General features: G+C 50.6%; 2 protein-coding genes across 3 annotated transcripts; both read left to right on the forward strand.

The window, feature by feature from the left end:
* Positions 1-55: 55 nt before the first annotated feature.
* Positions 56-2,680, forward strand: ATP5MC1 (ATP synthase membrane subunit c locus 1). Of its 2 annotated transcripts, none has more exons than XM_074926653.1 (5): positions 56-206; positions 719-767; positions 1,353-1,430; positions 1,703-1,878; positions 2,456-2,680. In XM_074926653.1, the coding sequence occupies exons 1-5, from the start codon at positions 64-66 to the stop codon at positions 2,568-2,570; spliced, it is 561 nt and encodes a 186-aa protein (XP_074782754.1). In that variant the 5' UTR covers positions 56-63; the 3' UTR covers positions 2,571-2,680. The 2 variants fall into 2 exon arrangements, with proteins under 2 accessions (XP_074782754.1, XP_074782755.1); XM_074926654.1 differs by having other exon boundaries at positions 1,727-1,878.
* A 1,632-nt stretch (positions 2,681-4,312) lies between these two features.
* On the forward strand, positions 4,313-14,273 carry UBE2Z (ubiquitin conjugating enzyme E2 Z). The gene is made up of 7 exons (XM_074926839.1): positions 4,313-4,662; positions 6,481-6,553; positions 8,331-8,518; positions 10,474-10,585; positions 11,193-11,305; positions 11,846-11,936; positions 13,761-14,273. The coding sequence occupies exons 1-7, from the start codon at positions 4,340-4,342 to the stop codon at positions 13,929-13,931; spliced, it is 1,071 nt and encodes a 356-aa protein (XP_074782940.1). The 5' UTR covers positions 4,313-4,339; the 3' UTR covers positions 13,932-14,273.
* Positions 14,274-14,341: the final 68 nt, after the last annotated feature.

Genomic DNA, 14,341 nt, shown 5'->3' on the forward strand with positions numbered 1-14,341 from the left:
GGCAGCGCTCTTCCGGATCCTGGTGGGAGGTGCTCGCTCTGCCGCAGCCAATGGGGAGAGCGGATGTTGTCCCAGGATGCCTCGCGCCGTGCGTGGCGGCAGCCAATGAGCGCGGAGGACGCGGGGGGACACGGCAAGGTGAGCGGGGCGGGAGCGCCGCGTTCCTCTCACAGCCGCCGCCGCCGCCCTGAGCGCACCCCGCGGAGGTGGGTCCCGCTCGGCCCGGCAGCTCCCTCCGGGCACCGCGGCCCGCCCGGCGGTGGAGGGGGGGGGCTCTGCCGGCCGCGGGGTAGCGCTGGGCCCGGGCGGCCGGTGGGGTCGGCGCCCGGCCGTGCCGTGCCCTTCGCAGGGAGGCGGCAGCCGCGGGGGGCGAGATAAACGTCGGCGTGTCCGCTGTCCCCGCGCACCCCCCCGGGGCTCGGGCGGGCTCAGTTGACCCTTGAGAGGGGCTTCGACTGTGTTGGGGAGGACAGAAATGCGCCGTTCCGAGTTTTTCCCTGGAAAGGGCCCAGACGAGGATTAATGGAGGGAGGGCTGTGGGGAGACACGGAGCCGGGCGTGGGGGCAGTGGGGAGACACGGAGCCGGGCGTGGGGGCAGTGGGGAAAAGCCTCAGGGACGTGGCTCCAGGCAGACGTGTGTCATTCCTGGGAGGGGGGTGTGGGCTGGTGGCAACGGCATCGGGGTTCCCAATTCCTTTTTTTCTTCGTTTGTATTAGGTTAAGCAAAATGCAGGCTCCTCTGGCTCTCGTCAGCTCTCCAGCTTTGGTAAGTTGGCTTTCTTAAGGATAATAATTAAGTATAATAGTTTTTAGTGGGAATACATGCTTGTGGAATCTTTCTCTGTGGTGCTTGTTTCAAAACACTGTCCTGGCCACCCTCAGCTGAGGTGAGATCGTGTGGGTTTGCTTTACTGCGGATTTAACAAGGAGGGGAAACAAGGTGACCTCTGGTGACCAGAGGGCGATAGCTACTATCTTAGTGGATGTACATTGAACTGCAGGCCTGAGGGTTTCTCCGGAGATAAATTAATTATCATAAAAACATTCAGCTGTCCCTTTCTCTCAAGGTATGCATTAGCAAGAGAACATATGATATTGTAATGACTGAGCTGCTGTAGTGGAGATGATGCTCATTGTGCTGCAGTGTGTGGTCTGTGGTAGTGCTACTCCTGGGCTTAATCCCACTGGCTAAAGTAGAAATATCCTGGATTTGTATATGCCTTTGCTTTTTAGTCTTGTTTCATTAAGATGTTTTTTTTAAATTCCAAGACATTCATTAAATAACTGCTCTTTTTCTGAGGATTAGTGCAGATCTATCCCATGATAGGAGTTGTCTTGTGTTTCATTTCAGTTCCGGTGCTGTTCCAGGGCTCTGGCCAGACCAGTTTCAGTGTCTGTTTTCAGCAGGCCTGAAGTTCAGATTGTACAGGTGAGACTCTTACATGGTAAACTGGGTCCTGTATTTTTGTGCTTGCTGCCCGTGATATGTCACGATTCCTCCTGGGATGGAGGAGTACGTTTGTATATCAAGAAGATGGCTAATAGGGGGACCTAGCTTCTAGCCCAGATTGGCGATGACTTCGCAAGCTTGGCTGATTTTGTTCTGCCTTGAGTAGAGGATAAATGTTGATAATATTTTATTAAAAGAAATATTTATGATTAAAAGTGTCGTTAGTGTGTTTCTTGTCCTGTAACCCACAGCCAGCTGGCGTTTCCCATCCGCAGCTGACACGCCGTGAGTTCCAAACCAGTGCTGTTTCCAGGGATATCGACACTGCTGCTAAGTTCATTGGTGCTGGTGCTGCCACGGTCGGGGTGGCTGGTTCAGGAGCGGGTATTGGAACGGTGTTTGGCAGCTTGATCATTGGCTATGCCAGGTAAGTAAGATGCCAGACTGGTTTGAATTTATTCCCTTCCTGCAGCACTAAATTTAGTAGATTGGTAGAGCTTTCTCTGTAATGTATGTCTAGCTCTACATGTCTAGCGTGTCCAAGCAGGTACCGTGTTTAACTGGATATAGAATGGTGGTTATAGTCCATTATTCTATTAAAATAAGAAAGCAGTTGAATTGTTTGAATCCACCCTATAGTTCTGAATGATGCAGCTGCCCTGTGGAGCTCTGCCTGCCTCTAGAAGAAATGAAGGGCTAGTTGTTAGCAGGAGCTGTTGTTTAGTACCACCAGGGCATGTAGAACTAGCCTTCAGGGCCCAACATGTCTGCATCACTAAAACCAGGGAAAAATCATGGCTTTCTTATTCCAGCTGATGGCTGCCTGCCATAAAACTGGTGTGTGCTCCAAAATCTGTTGCTTATGTGCCACAGTCCTGGCTTTCTGTGATACGGGCTCTGGCTTGGGATTTTTTTTTCCTCACTGTGGAACTTCTTTTTTATTTTTTCTCCCCCCCCCCCCTCCCTGTCTCTCTGGTTTGTTCCCCACCTTGTACAACCTACAGGAATCCGTCTCTCAAGCAGCAGCTCTTCTCCTATGCCATCCTGGGTTTTGCCCTGTCTGAGGCCATGGGTCTCTTCTGTTTGATGGTGGCATTCCTTATCCTCTTTGCTATGTGACAACTTCTGGTCCTGGCTGCGGCTTCCATCACTCTGTCCTCCACGGTTTGAGTCTGCTTCCATCAGAGCGTTCCAGACTGACAATTAAAGAAAAGATTTCTCTAAATAAACTGGTGGCTTTTTTTTTTTTTTCTTATGTTCTGGTCCAGTGGTGGGGGAGTACTTGGGGAAATTGGTGTATTGGTTGAAGAGGGTAATGTCCCAGGTGTGGGGGTACCCACTAATAAAGGAGAAGAGGAATATGAAATGGCGGTGGGAGGGGAAACTAATGTGAGTCAGATAAAAGAGGATGTCCTTGAACAGCTCAAATCTCTCCAAAAATCCCAACAAGCGTTGCCCTAGTGAAGCAAATACTTCCAGATGAGCTGACAAAGTGTTGGTGTTTTCCACTTACTGTTGTTGAAAATGCTATGCTGCCTTTTTTTTACCTGACTATGTAGAAAAGGTGATGTGTACGGGTGAAGGTGCTTAGAAGTTTGTTAATGGAGTTTGCTTAACTAAATTACAAGGACATGAGGGTATGCACTTGCCATACCTGAATCTTCTTCCTTAGCAAAGAAGAGCTGGTTTCAAGGTCACGCTAGTCATGCTCCTTCTCAAAGCATCAGTTTACACAAAGAACCACAGCATTATTTCTTCCCTCCCCCATCAGTTATGTGCTTCAAACTGTTTTAGCTATTGCACTATAGTAGAGAGGAGAAATGCTAAAATCTGACCCGAATCTCAAACCTTGTGCCTTTAAGGAAGGTAGGAAGCTGAGCACTGGGGGAGCTTGTCTTGTTATCTGCTTTAGGTAATTAAATTAATGCAGCTACTGTGTGTGTGCTTAAAACTACTGCAGCATGGCTGTGACCTCTTTGGGGGTAGGAATGGGGTGCAGGAGCTCCCCTGTGAGGGGAAGAGGGGCTGAGAAGATTATTTTTTTTAAAAAAAACCCTCTGAGACTTCTTGAAGAAATGTGACTCTGAAACCAAAAAGAACTCAAAGGAGACTTGCTGGGTGAACTAGGGAGGAAAAACCCTACACCTGCAGCCAGAAAAACAGCACTGTTATATGTGTCTAAGCTCGCTACGTTTATTCTCCCTTAGAGGTGGGAAGCGGTGGGTGAGTAACTTCTTGTATTCATGGTGAAACAAAAGTGACCTTGGCCCTGAAAGCTCTCAGGTGTGGTCATACCTTGCTCTAAGACACCGAGTGCTGCTGGGGGGCTCTGGCAGGTGTTTCGGGGGTCAGATGGCTCGCGGAGGCCAGAAGCAGAGCTGCAATAACGGCTTCCCCCTCTCCCAAGGGGCCATTTTGCTCCCTGGGGCGGGTGGGCTGAGGCTGGGCACCCCGGGAGAGCTCTGGGCGCTGCCCCATGGCTGTGCCTCGCTCCGGCCCGTCCCGCTCTCCTGCCGCGTCTGTTGCAGCAGCCGCTTTCCCAGCGCAGGGTTGGGTTTTTCTTTTTTTTCCACCCAAAAAGCCCCAAACTAGCCATTTCTGCGGCTTCCAGCCCGGGACACCCCCGCCGCAGCAGGAGGCGCGCTCCTCCCGGTGGTACACTCTAGCCTACGCTGAGGCGTCTCTATGGAAGGGGCGCTCTGGCGCCGCATGGGGGCGAGACTCGATGGTGGGTGGGGGGAGTTAGTGGCGGCAGTGGGAGGGGGGAGCGGGGGAGGCGCCGCTCTGGCCGGCGATCGGTGGTGGAGGCGAGGGGCGGGGGCCGCTCTGGCCGGCGGACTCGCTGGTGCGGAGTCCCGGAAGCGGCGTTCCCCGAGGCCGGGCGCGGAATGGCGGAGAGTCCGGCCGCCGAGGAGGCGGCTCCGGCCGCGGTGCTGGCGGCGGCGGGTAGCGGCGGCGCTTCGGCCGGCCCGGGCGGCGGCGCGGGGAGTCCCGGCGTCTTCATACCCGCCGAGCTGTGGGCGGCGGCGGGTTTCGGCGCTGCGACGCCGGGCGCCGGCGTCGCCCCGGGGAGCGGCGGGGCCCCCATCGCGGCGGCGGCGGCGGCCGCGGGGGCCGCGCTCCTCACGCACTCCGCCTTCTGGGACCCCACGGTCAGCGGCGACTGGGACAGCGAGCGGCCCAGCCCGGCCTGCCTCCTGCGGATCAAACGGTGAGAGAGCCGCCCTGCCCGTGAGCGGCGGAGCCTCCTGGGCCCGGGGGCTGATCGGCGCTGCCGGGTGCCGGTTCCCGTAGCGACCTCGGGGGTGGCTCCGGTCCTCGCCTCTGCCGACCTCGTGGTGCTCCTCCGGGCCTAGCCAGCCGCGGGCCAGGGAGCCCCCCGGCCTGTGTTGGGGGGGCAGCCCGGGCGGAAAGCGGGCACGGAGCCGAGGCTCGTAACGCGGCAGAGGCGCTTGGCTCGGCCCCGGTACCCTCGGGGCGGTAACTGCCCCCTGGGCCTCACCACACCCGCACCAGCGGTCCTGGAGACCTGGGTTCGGGCCTGGGGACAGGCCCTGGTCCCTCCCTCTGTCCTGGGGCTTTCCTGGGGACAGACCCAGCGCCCTGCCAGGCCCCAGGACTCACCTTGCCCAGGTGCTTGGCCAAGGATGGAGTCTCGCTCCTCGCCTGCCCAGGGCCCATGGACCTCTGTGCCACCATCCGGGGTCTCGTTCTCCATCTGCTGTCGCTGGGGCGTTTCACAGCAACTTGGGACACGGCACTAATCCTGCCTCAGGTTTGCTGGCTGCTCCTCGGAGATGCTGAGGGGAAGTTAAGTGGGGAAGGTTGCTGGCTTCTCAGTCCCCATTAACGGTCGAGTTATTTATCCTAGATCTGCCCATAGCATCCTCCTTCCTGCTGGTGCCCACCCATTTGGCTGTTCAGGCTCTTTAAAGGATCGTTTAGTTAAAGCTGGCATGTCAGTAACCTTTGATATAACGAGCAATATGGTTTTGTATTGTTAGACATGCTGGCACCGTTTCAACAAGTTCTTCCTCTTCCTTCGGAGCAAGTAACACTGCCTGCCAGGCTCTTGCTCATCCTTGTTCTAGAGCTTGTATAACGTCTTCCAAAGATGGCACCAGATATTTGGGCACTTTCCAATCCAAACGCCAAAAGCACTGACTTTGTAACCGTAGGCAGGAAGGCGAGGTGCTCCTGTTGCTCTCACACTTGTTCTCGCCCTGAAACCTCTCTGAACTCCGGTTGCTTCCCAAATGGGAAGGTCGAGTGGGAGCTTGTGCTGGAGCTTGGCACAGCTCCGATTATGGGAGGGAGGTTTTTTGGTGATGAAAGGTAGTGGGTGCCATTTGGTTTATCTGTAGACTGTTGTAGGTGGTTTGTTACTTCTCAGTTCATTTAGTCCGCATTCCTAAGGAAACAAGGCCATTGTGATCAAGTCTGTATGTACGTGCATCCTAACTACTCTTGAACCTGCTATCTGACTAAACCTGAATTTGTCAGAGCAGTAAGGTTCTCAACGCTATGTTTGGGAAAAAAAAAATGACTGGGTATACGAAAGAGATGCTGTCAATAGTCTTGAGTGTGAAGAAGGAAAACGTGAGGCGGGAAAATCATCCTTTAAACAACAAAATTCGCCTAACACATCTTTTAAACTACTATCTTAGGGAAGGGTTTATGGTTGGGGAAGCTTATGGTTGAGGTTTTACACACTGGAGCTGATCTGTGGTAAAATATGAGGCAGCAGGTAGTCAAGGTGCACTTGGTCTGATGCTTCGTGTATTGATTCATTGAATGTTGCTTGTGCTCTTGAAATGTCCCAACTGGTTCTGGGGATGAGTTGAAAGAGCTCAGCCAGAAAAGTCAGAGGCAAAAGAAAAATGTCTAGCTCTTTAGGAATTGCAAATTTCCATCTTAAAAGTCTGTCCCTTTGCATCTGTGCACAGATTTGTCATCTAGAACGTTCTGTACCTTGAGGACTGTTGAATGCCAAGGGAGATCTTGACTAATTCCTGTTTCCTTTGTTCAGGGATATCATGTCCATTTACAAGGAACCACCCCCGGGAATGTTTGTTGTGCCTGATCCCCACGACATGACCAAGGTAAGGGAAGATTTAGAGCTGGTTCAACTTTCTGCTTCTCTGTATGTTGCTCTTGGTGGCTGTTTTAAGGGTTTGCCCAAATGGGAGTATTCCCTTAATGTTTTGAGAAAAGTCAGGATGAGTCTTGCAGGAGCATAATGAGGCTCCACATTTCTTGGTGACACTGAGATGGGATGCATTTAAAATGTGAGGAGGCTTTCAAGAAAACTGGCTCTGTGGAGAGATACTATCACAGGGATCTGAGGAGCTTCCACAGATAAAGCCAGCTCTGCGTGGTGGCCCTGTGAAGAACCAGTGGGCTGCTGCTCCAGCTCATTTCACCCTACTGATGGTTGAAAACAACCAACAGAACAGCTCAAAGAAGAGGGAGCCCCATGGAAAGCTCTTGGTCATGGGGTGCTTCTCAGAGGAGCTGGAAATGAGAAATGTCCATTAGCCACAAGCAGTGCTGGAGGATCTGTAATCCACCTGTGGAAACTGGGAGTGTTTAATTGTGAGCTGGTAGAGAGATGTGTCCCTGGCCCCGGCCGTGGAGCTGCCGCTGGGTTCTCACAGGCACCAGGGTTGCAGGTCTGACCCAGGCAGCTGCTCCCACCATGCTGCCTCAGCAGACCCACTCTCTGGGGACACAGGCATGGCTACAGCCTCTCCTGCCCCAGTTATCCCCGTCCTGGCTCTTGGTGTTTTCCATCCCAGACTGGGAATTTCTGATTGTGTTGGAGAGAATGCAGTGAGCTGGGAGACTCAAACCACGTTCTTGACCCGGTGTGTTTTGTGGCTGGTGCTGCCCTTTCTCTGGTCTGGTTGTGCTGGTTTCTGAGAGTCGTGTATGTGTGTGTGTGAGGTTGCTTTGGTTTTCCTCTGCTGCACACTTCTTCCACCCCCCTGACAAACGTGGCATTCCCCAGATTCCCCCAAATTCCCTCCATGTAAGCACCTGCCTGACTTAGGGCCCCTGGGTTTTTGGAGGTAGCACAAAGGGAGTGTCTCTGCACAGCCAACCCCCACCTGGGGCACTTTGCTGCAGCTCTGCCTTCCCTCAGCCTCTGGAGCTGAAAGTGCCAAAATGCCCTTCAACGAGAAATGTGGGTTTGTAGAACACCAGCCTGGAGGCTTTTAACTGAAATCCTGGGGAGGTAAGAGGATCATTAAAACTGCTTGGATCACTTGGGGAGTAAGCTTCCTTAATAGCCCAGAGGGAGCAGATTTCCTGGTATGCAATTGGGATCTATGAGGGTAATTACCATGGAGAGAATAGGGTCTTAATTTCGGATCCTGGCAGAGGAAATTGAGGGATTGGTTTTAATAAGACCGAATCAGCACGAGACCATAAAATTGAGGAATGCTCTCGTTTTGGCAGAAATTCTGAATTTTTTTCTTTCTAAATTTAGATATTTATTTTTTTTTCATATTTGAAATCTTTTTTTTTTTTTTTTTTTTCCTTAAAGCACAGCTTACCAGCTGAACTGTGATTCAGCCTGGGTTGGACTGTATAGAGATGTATGGGAGGCAGCTGTTGTGGACTCCGGCCAAACCTCGCGTTGGAAACCTGCTTTGCACGTTGAGTGTGGCGGAGGGGAGAGAAGTGTGCAGCAGTGGCTCTGCCTGACGAGGGGAGGAGGGAGGGTTGAGTATGGCCTGCACATGCTTGGGGAAGACGCTTGCCTCCGTGCTGCTGCCTGGGTGGAGGTTTCTTGCCTTCGGTTGGCTTTGTTGAGGATTTTGACGGTGCTGCACAATTTTGAAGTGGTGCGCAAGACGGGCTTTTGTTTTCCAGATTCATGCATTGATCACAGGCCCATTTGACACGCCTTATGAAGGGGGTTTCTTCTTGTTCCTGTTTCGCTGTCCTCCAGATTATCCCATCCACCCACCAAGGGTCAAACTGATGACAACGGGAAATAACACAGTGAGGTTTAACCCCAACTTCTACCGCAATGGGAAAGTCTGCCTGAGTATTCTAGGGTAAGAGGAGACTTTGGCTGTTTTATGGGAAATCAGGAGGTGGCTGCAGACTGTCTTCTGCCTCACGCATCCTTCTCAGCGCTTTCTGCCCTGATCTTGCCCCAGACATGTGCTTGGATGCACCGTTATGCTTCTGTGAAGTCATGTGCAGAATCAAGAGACGTAAAGCAGCACAAATCCCTCTACTGAAACAAGAGTCTAGCTTGTCTTTAAAAGCACCTGAGAAGGGAGCAGGGGAAGCGCAGAGCTCAGCGGATGCTGCTGCTTTTCTCCCGCTTCCCTTTGCAAAGCCTCCGACCAAGCACTGCGTTTCTTCCGCTTTTGCGCTTTGCAGCCTGATCCTTAATGTTGTTTGAACGTAGGGTTTTGTGGTTTTAATTTCCTCTCTCTGTGTGGGTTTAAAAAATAAATAAATAAAATTAAAAGCCACTAAGAACTTCCTTGAGAGCCATTTGACTGCTCTGGGCTTCCACCTACACACTGTATGTGGGGCTGAGCGGTGGGTGTAATGATTTACAAGCACTGCTCCCATGCTGCCTGTTCAAACAGGCTCCACTGCTGCAAGTGCTTGTTGTTCCCCTGCTTGATTTTTAAACATGTGAGAGCCCGGATTGATTGAACAGCTCTTACAGCTCTGCCGGAGGAACCCTGGCCCTGGTGTGATATTCCCAACCCCAGCTGTGACACTTTCAGTTGCCAGTAAAAAGAAAAGCTTTTGCTGAGACTCTGGACTGGTGCAGCTGGGTTGTCAGTACCTGGTTCCTCCTGCTGCAGAGAGGTAGTGGCAGCAGCCAGGTGAGGAAGGATGCAGGGACAATCCCTGTAGGGATTTGATCAACCAGCATGAGTCTGAGCATGAATGTGGTGATAAACCAGCTTTTGCTGGGCTGGTTTCAGCAGTGCGGTGCATGTGCCTCTTACACCAAAGTTAGTCCAAGTAGCTGATAACCTAGGAGCAGATAGATACTGGCCCAGGGCTGGTAGAGAGATGGGTTGTGCTGGGAAACACTTCTCTCAGCCCAGGAGCCTTCCTGATGCAGTCAGCTGGATGCCGATGCCTGCAAAGCCCCGAGATGCGTAGGGCATGTCCGTATCTCAGGGGTCTAAATGCCCAGCAGCTCCCATGCAAGCTGCCCTGTTGCTCGTTGTTGCAATTGTAGCCCTGGCATGGAAACTAAATTATTGAAGAGTGAACAAAGAGCCTCGGCCTTAGCAGAAACGGGAAGCGCAGAGGGAGCTGCGAATGAAAGGATTTAGGAAGAGCATATGTGGGTCAGCACATCCTTGTTCAGCTCACAGGGAGACGAAGTCTGTATCTGGAACTAGGATATTAAGGGCAAGCAGCAGAACAGCTTTTTCTGCTTATGCCGTTCTGTGCAAAGGTTTTTGCTACCCTGTGTGTATGAAACGGGCACCTTATTCCTATAGCAGAGCATCCGTTAGTGCTTTTGATGGCAGCCCTTGGGCTGAGCGTCTGCAGTACAGACTGTACAAGTGATGGTCTTGTTTGAGTCTTGAAAATCAGATTTCAGGTCTTAAAGAATTGTTGGTTTTGACTTGTGGTAGTGCTGGTAGCTTGTGTTCTTCCAGGCTGCTGGGGGAGATGACAGCCACAGCTTTCAAATTCCCTGTTAAAATGCTCAGAAATATTACATTTCCTCCACTCCTCTGTGATACCCTCTGTGTGTTAGCAGTGGAGGAAGGTTTACCAGCCTCTCTTGTCTTGCTCAAGCCAAAGTACTCATTTGGTTGAGAAAATAAACTGCTTTGACCCTGAAAACTTTCTCAGTGTCCAGTGCTTTCTATATCTGCAGCAGTTGTTTCTTTTCCCGTCACATTTCTATAAGGTGTAGGTGTGCTTTCCCAAGCTTTCTGATCTTTGGTAGTTGGAGGGATGGCACTCACTGGGCCACTCCTGTGTTGTTAATCGATGCTTTTCTGTTTTAATGCCTCAGCACTTGGACCGGGCCTGCATGGAGCCCAGCACAGAGTATCTCTTCAGTCCTCATCTCCATCCAGTCTCTGATGACTGAGAACCCCTATCACAATGAACCCGGCTTTGAGCAGGTGAGAGTTTGAGGTGGATCATCTCTGGTTCTGCAGCGATTTGTCTCTTCCCTCCACCCTTGCTCCTGGTGGCAAATCACATTCTGGAAACGGGGACAAAAGTAGGTTATGTCGCCTGGCTCTTTTCCAGCTTGTTCTGCCTCTAGTCAGAGCTTGAGGGGGAGTTGCCAGCCAGCTCTGAACCAGAGGCTGCTTAGCTCATGTACGTGTAAGGTAACAGAAGAACATGAGGCATTTGAGAAGTTGCCGGGGAGATGGGATGGCTCTTCATTTCTCTGCTACATGACTCCTGAAATGGTTTCCTTGGGACCATGCAGGAACCAGACTTTTTAGGTTTTCATGGTCTCCAGCATCTTGCAGAGAGGCAGATTTCTGTGTGAACTTTTCTCAGTCAACCTGTCTCTAGAGCTGTGTGTGTCCAAGGCTCTGGAGACGTGTGAGATCTTGCCAGTTTTTCATTTGCAGGATAAATTAGCTCAGCATACACAGAACAGACAAAACTGTAGTGGGTTCATGCACCAGCGAAATTCATCGGCGCCCGCCCAGGAGGGAGAGACGAAGAGCCGTTGCAGTCCTGTGGACTCAGTGGCCCAAATTCTGTTTCCAGGAGAGGCACCCCGGGGACAGCAAGAACTATAACGAGTGCATTCGGCATGAGACCATCCGAGTAGCAGTGTGTGACATGCTGGAAGGAAAGTGTCCCTGTCCTGAGCCGTTACGGTACGGAAAAGAGGGATGGAGGGGGCATAAGGAAGTGGGTGTGGGAAAGCAGGATAAACTTCTCTGGTTGCTATTCCTGAGATCCTGAGAGTTGCTTCAGGGAAGAGCAAGTCTTAGAGTCTCCCTGTCCAGCCAAGAGTCATTTTGATTCCCCTGAAGTGGATGGCTGAATCTGTGCGGCGCCGAGGAGCTGCTCAGTGACGAAGGCTGTGTTAATGTGCACAATGGCTGCATCCTCTGACTTGTGTTTGGGAATAAATGTGCCTTGTCTTATGGGGGAAAAAAAAAAAAAATCTGGGAGGGAGGGGAGCACAGCTGTTGTGGAAGCATGTGCAGAATCTCTTCAGCTGCAGTGATGCTGCAGTTTGTTTTGTTCTGTGTTCTGCCTCGCTGGACCCTGTTAGTTGTCTGGGACACCCCTATGTGTGTCCCTGCTGACTACCTGAACTGGGGTTCAGTGGGGATGGGGTGACCCTGGGTGATGTGACGGTTGTAACACTGTCGTTTTGTGATGATTGTTTGCTCTCTCATTGCATTCAGGGGAGTAATGGAGAAATCCTTCATGGAGTACTATGACTTCTATGAAGGGGTGTGTAAAGAGAGACTTTATCTCCAAGGACAGACAATGCAGGTGAGTGGCAGACAGTTTTCTTGTGGATAACACGCTGCCTTAGTCAAGAGTGTGTGGTTAGTGACAATCAACAATGTGCAGTACCTAGAGCTACATGGGGTGGATCTGGATCTTTTCTATGAAATGTATATTCCAACTTTGAATCAACCATGAAACTGAGACCTGAGACATTCCTGTGGATAAAACCCTACCGTCCCCAAGTTCAGAGTACACACGCGGTATTTTCAAGGCTGTTAGATTTCTGAGTGCTGGACCCAAGACACTCCCCAGGCAAGCAGGTACTTTGTTCAGTAGTCGACCCAGTATAGTTCGCTTTCATGTGGATTTGATGTTAAGCAGAGAGGGCACATGCAGGTTATCCACTACTGGTGGCAATTGAACTCCATTGCAGTGTTTTCCTCTTGGGTCACTGCTAGAGTTTCTCTTTTTCTGAGTTTCCTTTGCTTATATAGCAGATAAGAACTTTTCTCTGACACTCCTTGTTCTGTCAGGTGAGATCCAAAGTGGCCGATGGAGTCAAAAGTTACTCGGAGAGGAAGAGGTGGAGGAACACTGAAAATATGGCAGACACATCTAGACAGGTTGAATACAGGAGCCTGTTTCTGCAGGAAAGTAGACTTTAAAGGATAGATTGCCAAGCTATTTGCATATGAACAGATGTGTCTTCCTCCCTCATCAGCCACCTCTTGTCTGACTCATTGAGAAATTCCACTGCTAAGAAAAGATGGAGGTGGTTGATTTAATGATCTTGTGTCTCTGAGCCCTTTTTTCTTGTCAGTGCCATCACTGGCAGTGTAATTCATAAATTGAAAGCATTTCCAAAGCAGGAGAGTTCATGTTTGGAGTGAGAAATTCCCATAAGGAACTTCTGTGCCTGACTTACAGCTGCAGAGATTGCTGCGCTGAAGGCTGCTTAGCGAAGTTTGGTGACATTAGAGGATTATCAGGTGTTGCCCACTCTTATTCCTTCTTCAAGGAGCCAGGGCTCAGTTGCTTTCTCCGGGCTTTGTGAAGATCAGTGTGTTGTGCTCCATTCCCAGAGGTAGTGACTGCCATGGCTGGTTTTCTGTTCTCTTGTAAATAGTAGTGCAGGAAGCATGAACACAATGTGCTGGAGAGATGGTATTGTTATCTTCATTGCCTTGTGTTTAAAATGAAGTCACTCCAGGCTCAGTAGCAGTCGAGCATTTGCCAGATGTGCTGTCTTGTTAACTCCAGAGCCACGTGTTGGCTTGTACCAGAGATTCCCATCAGAGAGGACAGTGTAAATTCTACCACCCCCTTACAGCCCTGACAATGTGTCTTCGATCTGGGACGGTGATAAAAGCAGCAAATGTTAAATAAGCTCCAAAAACTTTCTGTCTTTGACCTGGCCACGTCTCAGCTGGGGGCCTCGGTTAGAAAGGGTCTGTAGCACTAATAAAAGTGTGGTCAAGTCTTTGGTCTCTGGATTTTAGAGACTTATATTTGTAATGTTTTTTCTGCCTCTCTGGAGTGGTCCTGAGACCAAATCTCTGAAATAGTTTACTTCCTCAAAACTGGTAGAAGAAATCCAACCCATGTCTGCTTGGCCTTTCATCTGTTTTTTAAAGTTTGTTTGGGTTTGTAAAATTTTCCAAAAGAGACTCTAGACAGAAATTATCGTCAGTCTTCAACCTCTGCCACGACAGTGGGAAGTTAAGGGCCCTCTTCATCATAAAAAGGGATTTAATCCTTAAATCTTTGACCATTTGTTGCCCAGTTACTCTGTAGCTTGCTTCTTTCTGCCTCTTGCCAGAAGGATAATGGTCTGTATTAATGGGCTTATCTATGGTTTTCTTCCAGGATCCTTTCGGTGAAAAACGAGGCCACTTTGACTATCAGTCCCTATTAGTGCGTTTGCAAGGAATTCGGCAGAAGGTGCAGGAGAAACACCAGCAGGAGAATACAGAAATAGACTCTGAGAGCAGCTCCTCCGAGACAGAGACAGACACTCAAGGTTGCTCTAAAGCTTAGAGCTGCGTTAACAGTGGAGAGGCCAAGCCGTGGGGATGTTCTGTCTTCACACTCTAGAGTACCCCTGACAAACTCGACAACCAAACCAATGCCAGAGTGGAGAAAACTTCAGGATATCTTCTGTCTCCTTTTACTGCTCTGGTGGATAACGCTGAACGAGAAGACTTCATGCTAGACAAAGCCAAGCTTGTGACAGGCTACTCTTAAAAGGTACTTACTATGCTAGAAAGCTGGAGCATGTGGCATCAGGTTATTTTTTGGAAACACCTACACTGGTTGGGGTTTTTTTGTTGGTTTTTTTTTGGTTATTTTTCTCCATTTGATTAAAGAATGAGATCTAGACTGCGAATCCTCTTTACAGCTTTTCTGTTCCTAGACAGTGAGCCCTTCCCTGGGGCCATGCTGAATGT

This window comes from Athene noctua, chromosome 25 (assembly GCF_965140245.1).
Source record: "Athene noctua chromosome 25, bAthNoc1.hap1.1, whole genome shotgun sequence".
Taxonomy (NCBI): domain Eukaryota; kingdom Metazoa; phylum Chordata; class Aves; order Strigiformes; family Strigidae; genus Athene; species Athene noctua.

Coding starts and splice junctions, on each gene's coding strand:
- ATP5MC1 (XM_074926653.1), top strand. CDS start 64: ATGTTGTCCCAGGATGCCTCGCGCCGTGCGTGGCGGCAGCCAATGAGC. Junction 768..1,352: donor TCGTCAGCTCTCCAGCTTTG/GTAAGTTGGCTT, acceptor GTTTCATTTCAG/TTCCGGTGCTGTTCCAGGGC. Junction 1,431..1,702: donor CTGAAGTTCAGATTGTACAG/GTGAGACTCTTA, acceptor TGTAACCCACAG/CCAGCTGGCGTTTCCCATCC.
- UBE2Z (XM_074926839.1), top strand. CDS start 4,340: ATGGCGGAGAGTCCGGCCGCCGAGGAGGCGGCTCCGGCCGCGGTGCTG. Junction 6,554..8,330: donor ATCCCCACGACATGACCAAG/GTAAGGGAAGAT, acceptor TTTGTTTTCCAG/ATTCATGCATTGATCACAGG. Junction 11,937..13,760: donor TCCAAGGACAGACAATGCAG/GTGAGTGGCAGA, acceptor GTTTTCTTCCAG/GATCCTTTCGGTGAAAAACG.